At 46.8% G+C, this 10,000-nt stretch overlaps 1 protein-coding gene across 1 annotated transcript in view; it reads left to right on the top strand.

Moving 5' to 3' along the window:
• invs (inversin) overlaps nt 1–10,000 on the top strand; it is a 29,390-nt gene that overhangs the window by 15,216 nt on the left and 4,174 nt on the right. Inside the window, exons 6-10 of the mRNA XM_029743102.1 lie at nt 2,047–2,214; nt 2,367–2,547; nt 2,637–2,746; nt 3,008–3,179; nt 4,929–5,084. Of these exons, the coding sequence (XP_029598962.1) occupies nt 2,047–2,214; nt 2,367–2,547; nt 2,637–2,746; nt 3,008–3,179; nt 4,929–5,084 (787 nt within the window). The remainder of the gene's footprint in view (nt 1–2,046; nt 2,215–2,366; nt 2,548–2,636; nt 2,747–3,007; nt 3,180–4,928; nt 5,085–10,000) is intronic.

Raw genomic sequence — 10,000 nt, 5'->3', positions numbered from 1 at the left:
TTGTTACTGTCACTGTTACAGTCATTGTTACTGTCACTGTTACAGTTATTGTTACTGTCACTGTTACAGTCATTGTTACTGTTACTGTCACTGTTACAGTTATTGTTACTGTCATTGTTACAGTCATTGTTACTGTCACTGTTACTGTCATTGTTACTGTCACTGTTACAGTCATTGTTACTATTACTGTCACTGTTACAGTTATTGTTACTGTCATTGTTACAGTCATTGTTACTGTCACTGTTACAGTTATTGTTACTGTCATTGTTACAGTCATTGTTACTGTCACTGTTACTGTCATTGTTATTGTTACTGTTACTGTCATGTTAGTGTCACTGTTACTGTGATTATTATTGTCACTGTTACTGTCACTGTTACAGTCATTGTTACAGTCATTGTTACTGTCATTGTTACAGTCATTGTTACTGTTACTGTCACTGTTACAGTCATTGTTACTGTCACTGTTACAGTTATTGTTACTGTCATTGTTACAGTCATTGTTACTGTCACTGTTACTGTCATTGTTACTGTCACTGTTACTGTCATTGTTATTGTTACTGTTACTGTCACTGTTACAGTCATTGTTACAGTCATTGTTACTGTTACTGTCACTGTTACAGTCATTGTTACTGTCACTGTTACAGTCATTATTACAAACACCTGTGTGTCTCTTGACACTATATAAATGACTCATCTCGCAGTGTTTGTGATGATACCCTGATGAAGACAGCTTCGCTGTCGAAACGTTGGTTATTACATTTTTGCATCTGAGCTCTTAGAGTGTGCGGCTTTCCTTTATTTTCTAGTGTTCTACTCCGCTAGCCAGCACCTCGCCTTTATAGGTGTGCGTTTCTTTTTTCTAGATTGTCATTGTTATTGTCACTGTTACTGTTACTGTTATTGTCATTATTACTGTCACTGTTATTGTCACTGTTACTGTTACAGTCATTATTACTGTCTCTGTTATTGTCACTGTTATTGTCACTGTCACTGTTACTGTCACTGTTACAGTTATTATTACTGTCACTGTTATTGTCACTGTCACTGTTACTGTCACTGTTACAGTTATTATTACTGTCACTGTTATTGTCACTGTTACTGTCACTGTCACTATTACAGTCATTGTTACTGTTACTGTCACTGTTACAGTCATTGTTACTGTCACTGTTACTGTCATTATTACTGTCTCTGTTATTGTCACTGTAATTGTTACAGTCATTATTACTGTCACTGTTATTGTCACTGTTACTGTCACTGTCACTATTACAGTCATTGTTACTGTTGCTGTCACTGTTACAGTCATTGTTACTGTCACTGTTACAGTTATTATTACGTCACTGTTATTGTCACTGTTACTGTCATTGTTATTGTCACTGTTACTGTTAATGTTATGTTACTGTTACAGTCACTGTTACAGTAATTATTATTGTCACTGTCACAATTACTGTCACTGTTACTGTCATTGTTATTGTCACTGTTACTGTCACTGTTATTGTCATTATTACTGTCACTGTTACACTCATTATTACGGTCTCTGTTATTGTCACTGTTACTGTCACTGTCATTGTTACTGTCACTGTTACAGTCATTATTACTGTCACTGTTACTGTCACTGTTACAGTTATTGTTACTGTCACTGTTACAGTTGCTGTTACTGTCACTGTCACTGTCACTGTTACAGTCGTTATTACTGTCAGTGTTATTGTCACTGTCACTGTTACTGTCATTGTTACAGTCAATTTTAAAGTCACTGTTACAGTCAATGTTACTGTCACTGTTGCTGTTACTGTCATGTTAAATCCTCAGGCTTTGTGTGTTTCTGTAGAATATGTTCTAGGGTTTTTTGATTTAGTTCACAGTTATTTCTAGGGTAAATAGCCTGGAGGTTAGAGCCTGGAGGTTAGAGCCTGGAGGTTAGAGCCTGGAGGTTAGAGCGTTGGGCCAGTAACCGCAAGGTTACTTAACCCCAATTGCTCCACGGGTGCCCCCCAAAATGATTATTACAATAGTGTCTGACCCCCCCCCCCCCTCTCTCTCCCCCTGCAGCAGACTGCGCTCCACTGGTCAGCGTTCTATAACAGGCCAGAGCACGTTAGACTGCTCATCAAACACGACTCCAACATTGGCATCCCAGACAGTGAGGGCAAGATCCCCCTACACTGGGCTGCACACAGCCAGGAGTACACCGCTATACACACCGTCCGCTGCATACTGGTACACACACACACACACACACACACACACACACACACACACACACACACACACACACACACACACACACACAGTATCCAGTGAGAATGTCATCCTTACACACACCATCCTCTGCTTACTGATGTAAATGAGGTGTGTGTGTGTGTGCGTAGGAGGCAGCTCCTACCGAGTCTCTGTTGAACTGGCAGGACTATGAGGGGCGCACGCCTTTGCACTTTGCTGTCGCCGACGGCAACGAGGCAGTGGTGGAGGTGCTGACATCATATGAAGGCTGCAGTGTCACGGCGTACGACAACCTGTTCAGAACCCCGCTGCACTGGGCTGCACTGCTGGGTAAGATCCTATCATCAGAATGTGGTTCCATCACTGGTCCAGATACTGTACCGGGGGGCTGGACCTGAATATGTTGATGTGTGTTTCAGGACATGCCAAGATAGTGCACTTGTTGTTGGAGAGGAACACGTCAGGCACCATCCCCTCAGACAGCCATGGGGCCACACCTCTACACTATGGAGCTCAGAGCAACTACGCTGTACGTAGACACACACACATGCACACACGCGCACACACAGCGCACGTTTTCAAGTTATATCAGTGACTCGTGTGTGCGTGTGTGTGTGTGTGCATGCGTACGTGCACGTGTGTGTATGTGTGTGTGTGTGTGTGTGTGTGTGTGTGTGTGTGTGTGTGTGTGTGTGTGTGTGCATGCGTACGTGCACGTGTGTGTATGTGTGTGTGCGTGTGTGTGTGTGTGTGTGTGTGTGTGTGTGTGTGTGTGTGTGTGTGTGTGTAGGAGACGGTGGGTGTGTTTCTGTCCCACCCCTCTGTGAAAGACGAGCCAGATCTGGAGGGCCGCACAGCGTTCATGTGGGCTGCTGGCAAAGGAAGCGATGATGTCATACGCACCATGCTGACGCTCACGCCTCACATCGACATCAACATGGCCGACAAGTACGGAGGCACTGGTGAGGAACTCTGGGATGTGTTTAATACGCAGGGAGTGATTCAGTCAGCAGTAGACCAAGAGCTGCTGTGACTGGTCAGGCTGGTAGATGACACCTCCCCCCTCCCCCCTCACCCCCGACTCCCTCCCCCTTCACCCCCTCACCCCCTCACCCCCGACTCCCTCCCCCTTCATCCCTTCACCCTCGACTCCCTCCCCCTTCACCCCCTCACCCCCGACTCCCTCCCCCTTCATCCCTTCACCCCCGACTCCCTCCCCCTTCATCCCTTCACCCCCGACTCCCTCCCCCTTCATCCCCTCACCCCCGACTCCCTCCCCCTTCACCCCCTCACCTCCGACTCCCTCCCCCTTCACCCCCTCACCCCCGACTCCCTCCCCTTCATCCCTTCACCCCCGACTCCCTCCCCCTTCATCCCTTCACCCCGACTCCCTCCCCCTTCATCCCCTCACCCCCGACTCCCTCCCCCTTCACCCCCTCACCTTCGACTCCCTCCCCCTTCATCCCCTCACCCCCGACTCCCTCCCCCTTCACCCCCTCACCTCCGACTCCCTCCCCCTTCATCCCTTCACCCCCGACTCCCTCCCCCTTCATCCCCTCACCCCTGACTCCCTCCCCCTTCACCCCCTCACCTCCGACTCCCTCCCCCTTCATCCCCTCACCCCCGACTCCCTCCCCCTTCACCCCCTCACCTCCGACTCCCTCCCCCTTCATCCCCTCACCCCCGACTCCCTCCCCCTTCACCCCCTCACCTCCGACTCCCTCCCCCTTCATCCCTTCACCCCCGACTCCCTCCCCCTTCACCCCCTCACCCCCAACTCCCTCCCCCTCACCCCCGACTCCCTCCCCCTTCATCCCCTACCCCCCTCACCGCCTTCACCACAGTTTCCCAGATCTTAATGCCCTGGCACTGTCACCATCAGAGCTACTCAGAGAGATAAACAGATAGAGATGACACACACACTCACACACTGGTGCTAGCCTCTGTCATCCTGCGCGTGTAGGAATGTTGAGGCACTGGAGGTGACGCAGGTGGCAGGACAGCGGCTGTCTGATGTCACAGGGGATTCCCCAGAGGGGCATAGATGTCAGGGGATTCCCCGAAAGCAGTGGAGCGGGAGACAAGTGGGGAGAGAGACATGTCAACACGTAACTGACACTGTTAAGAAAATTACCAAAACCAGTGAGCATGTACACATACTCTCTCTGACACACACACGCACGCACGCACGCACGCACGCACACACACACACACACACACACACACACACACACACACACACACACACACACACACACACACACACACACACACACACACACACACACACACACACCATCCCCAAGCTGTAGACATGCTATCCTTTGTTCCCTGCTCTGCCCCGTGGGCTGATTGGAGCACTAATCACCATGGTGATGCCCCCGCTTCCTGCCCTGCAGGGACAATTTATGTGGGCATATGCTAATGAGTTGGTAAAATATGCAGATGATCTGGTGTACTATGCTAATGAGGTTGAGTGTGATGGGGAGCAGAGTGGGTTGATCAGAGTCACTGGAGTAGATAGATGGGCCAGTGGTGTAAATATTGACTGACATGAAATAACATCACAACACAGTACAGGGTCAAAGTGCGACAAAGGACTTTTCATTTGACAAACTGGTTCTGAAAACTCGAGTAGGTGAGGCTGCTGAAGTGTGTGGAGACTGAAAATCTCAACTAAATGTGTGTGTGTGTGTGTGTGTGTGTTGCAGCGCTGCACGCGGCCTCTCTGTCAGGTCATGTGAGTACAGTGAGGTTGCTGTTGGAGAGAGGAGCCGTAGTGGACAGTCTAGACGTGATGAAACACACGCCTCTGTTCAGAGCCTGTGAGATGGGACACCGCCACATCATCCTCACACTTATCAAAGGTACACAGCAAAGATGGTGGATAAATGAAGATTTTGTTGACCATTGGAAAAAAGGAGCGAGTGAGATGTCTCACTTCCTCTTCCGTCTCTGGTACGCAGTACACCAGTGTGTGTGGTGGTGATTATTGTAGACCTGGTATCCTAGTCCTTCAATACATTGTGGTCTGATAGCAGTGAAGAGTTTGTGGTCATACGCACATCCTTAAAAACGTAGGTGCTCACATCCCCAAATATACACATTCCCCTCACATCCCCAAATATACACATTCCCCTCGCATCCCCAAATATACACATTCCCCTCACATCCCCAAATATACACATTCCCCCTCACATCCCAAAATATACACATTCCCCTCACATCCCCAAATACACACATTCCCCTCACATCCCCAAATACACACATTCCCCTCACATCCCCAAATATACACATTCCCCTCACATCCCCAAATACACACATTCCCCCTCACATCCCCAAATATACACATTTCCCCTCACATCCCCAAATACACACATTCCCCTCGCATCCCCAAATATACACATTTCCCCTCGCATCCCCAAATATACACATTCCCCTCGCATCCCCAAATATACACATTCCCCTCGCATCCCCAAATATACACATTTCCCCTCGCATCCCCAAATATACACATTTACCCTCATCCCCAAATACACACATTCCCCTCACATCCCCAAATATACACATTTCCCCTCGCATCCCCAAATATACACATTCCCCCTCACATCCCCAAATATACACATTCCCCTCACATCCCCAAATATACACATTTCCCCTCGCATCCCCAAATATACACATTCCCCCTCACATCCCCAAATACACACATTCCCCTCACATCCCCAAATATACACATTCCCCTCACATCCCCAAATACACACATTCCCCCTCACATCCCCAAATATACACATTCCCCTCACATCCCCAAATATACACATTTCCCCTCACATCCCCAAATATACACATTACCCTCACCTCCCCAAATATACACATTCCCCTCGCATCCCCAAATATACACATTTCCCTTCACATCCCCAAATATACACATTTCCCCTCACATCCCCAAATACACACATTCCCCTCACATCCCCAAATATAAACATTTCCCCTCACATCCCCAAATATACACATTTCCCCTCACATCCCCAAATATACACATTCCCCCTCACATCCCCAAATATACACATTCCCCTCACATCCCCAAATATACACATTTCCCCTCACATCCCCAAATACACACATTCCCCTCACATCCCCAAATACACACATTCCCCCTCACATCCCCAAATATACACATTCCCCTCACATCCCCAAATATACACATTCCTCTCACATCCCCAAATATACACATTTCCCCTCACATCCCCAAATATACACATTCCCCCTCACATCCCCAAATATACACATTCCCCTCACATCCCCAAATATACACATTTCCCCTCACATCCCCAAATACACACATTCCCCTCACATCCCCAAATATACACATTCCCCTCACATCCCCAAATACACACATTCCCCTCACATCCCCAAATATACACATTCCCCTCACATCCCCAAATATACACATTCCCCCTCACATCCCCAAATATACACATTCTCCTCACATCCCCAAATATACACATTTCCCCTCACATCCCCAAATACACACATTCCCCTCACATCCCCAAATATACACATTCCCCTCACATCCCCAAATACACACATCCCCCTCACATCCCCAAATATACACATTCCCCCTCACATCCCCAAATATACACATTCCCCTCACATCCCCAAATATACACATTACCCCTCACATCCCCAAATATACACATTCCCCTCACATCCCCAAATATACACATTCCCCCTCACATCCCCAAATATACACATTCCCCTCACATCCCCAAATACACACATTCCCCTCACATCCCCAAATATACACATTCCCCTCACATCCCCAAATATACACATTCCCCCTCACATCCCCAAATATACACATTCCCCTCACATCCCCAAATATACACATCCCCCTCACATCCCCAAATATACACATTCCCCCTCACATCCCCAAATATACACATTCCCCTCACATCCCCAAATATACACATTCCCCTTCACATCCCCAAATATACACATTCCCCTCACATCCCCAAATATACACATTCCCCCTCACATCCCCAAATATACACATTCCCCTCACCTCCCCAAATATACACATTCCCCTCACATCCCCAAATATACACATTCCCCTCACATCCCCAAATACACACATTCCCCTCACATGACCATTATGCGCATGAAGCACAGTGTGTCATTTCACTTTTATGTATAGTCAATCATAATTGATCACAGAGGTACGTAACGATTATATACATACAAATTGGGCCAAGTTAAAACCGAGGCAACATCTCTTTTTGATGTCTATAATCCTTTATGACCGACCGTATGTACCTCTGTGATTAATTATGATGCGCAAAGTGAATAGAATTTGTTCCACACCTACCATGCGTCATGTGCATGTGAGGTGAAATGTGTATATTTGGGGATGTGAACACTCAGTTTGTTTGACCTGACGAAGATCCGGTTCGGATCGAAACGTTGTCAATAAAGCTGTGAATTGGGAGGTTGATTGAATAATATCTGCCATTTAGCAGACGCTTTTATCCAAAGCAACTTATAGTCATTTTATATGTGGTGTTATGCTCTACCTACTGAGCCATACAGGAATACACTAGTATACCATGCTCTACCTACTGAGCCATACAGGACTACACTAGTATACCATGCTCTACCTACTGAGCCATACAGGACTACACTAGTATACCATGCTCTACCTACTGAGCCATACAGGACTACACTAGTGTACCATGTTCTACCTACTGAGCCATACAGGACTACACTAGTATACCATGCTCTACCTACTGAGCCATACAGGACTACACTAGTATACCATGCTCTACCTACTGAGCCATACAGGACTACACTAGTGTACCATGTTCTACCTACTGAGCCATACAGGACTACACTAGTGTACCATGCTCTACCTACTGAGCCATACAGGACTACACTAGTATACCATGCTCTACCTACTGAGCCATACAGGACTACACTAGTATACCATGCTCTACCTACTGAGCCATACAGGACTACACTAGTGTACCATGTTCTACCTACTGAGCCATACAGGACTACACTAGTGTACCATGCTCTACCTACTGAGCCATACAGGACTACACTAGTATACCATGCTCTACCTACTGAGTCATACAGGACTACACTAGTGTACCATGCTCTACCTACTGAGCCATACAGGACTACACTAGTGTACCATGTTCTACCTACTGAGCCATACAGGACTACACTAGTGTACCATGCTCTACCTACTGAGCCATACAGGACTACACTAGTATACCATGCTCTACCTACTGAGCCATACAGGACTACACTAGTATACCATGCTCTACCTACTGAGCCATACAGGACTACACTAGTGTACCATGTTCTACCTACTGAGCCATACAGGACTACACTAGTGTACCATGCTCTACCTACTGAGCCATACAGGACTACACTAGTATACCATGCTCTACCTACTGAGTCATACAGGACTACACTAGTGTACCATGCTCTACCTACTGAGCCATACAGGACTACACTAGTGTACCATGTTCTACCTACTGAGCCATACAGGACTACACTAGTGTACCATGCTCTACCTACTGAGTCATACAGGACTACACTAGTGTACCATGCTCTACCTTCTGAGTCATACAGGACTACACTAGTGTACCATGCTCTACCTACTGAGTCATACAGGACTACACTAGTGTACCATGCTCTACCTACTGAGTCATACAGGACTACACTAGTGTACCATGCTCTACCTACTGAGTCATACAGGACTACACTAGTGTACCATGCTCTACCTACTGAATCATACAAGACTACACTAGTGTACCATGCTCTACCTACTGAGTCATACAGGACTACACTAGTGTACCATGCTCTACCTACTGAGTCATACAGGACTACACTAGTGTACCATGCTCTACCTACTGAGTCATACAGGACTACACTAGTGTACCATGCTCTACCTACTGAGTCATACTGGACTACACTAGTGTACCATGCTCTACCTACTGAGTCATACAGGACTACACTAGTGTACCATGCTCTACCTACTGAGTCATACTGGACTACACTAGTGTACCATGCTCTACCTACTGAGTCATACAGGACTACACTAGTGTACCATGCTCTACCTACTGAGTCATACAGGACTACACTAGTGTACCATGCTCTACCTACTGAGTCATACAGGACTACACTAGTGTACCATGCTCTACCTACTGAGTCATACTGGACTACACTAGTGTACCATGCTCTACCTACTGAATCATACAAGACTACACTAGTGTACCATGCTCTACCTACTGAGTCATACAGGACTACACTAGTGTACCATGCTCTACCTACTGAGTCATACAGGACTACACTAGTGTACCATGCTCTACCTACTGAGTCATACAGGACTACACTAGTGTACCATGCTCTACCTACTGAGTCATACTGGACTACACTAGTGTACCATGCTCTACCTACTGAGTCATACAGGACTACACTAGTGTACCATGCTCTACCTACTGAGTCATACTGGACTACACTAGTGTACCATGCTCTACCTACTGAGTCATACAGGACTACACTAGTGTACCATGCTCTACCTACTGAGTCATACAGGACTACACTAGTGTACCATGCTCTACCTACTGAGTCATACAGGACTACACTAGTGTACCATGCTCTACCTACTGAGTCATACTGGACTACACTAGTGTACCATGCTCTACCTACTGAGTCATACAGGACTACACTAGTGTACCATGCTCTTGTAAGGCAGGATTTGGGTGGGCTTACTATG

The sequence above is a fragment of the Salmo trutta genome, unplaced genomic scaffold (assembly GCF_901001165.1).
Source record: "Salmo trutta unplaced genomic scaffold, fSalTru1.1, whole genome shotgun sequence".
Lineage (NCBI taxonomy): Eukaryota > Metazoa > Chordata > Actinopteri > Salmoniformes > Salmonidae > Salmo > Salmo trutta.
This window is presented reverse-complemented; position numbering and strand designations above follow the sequence as displayed.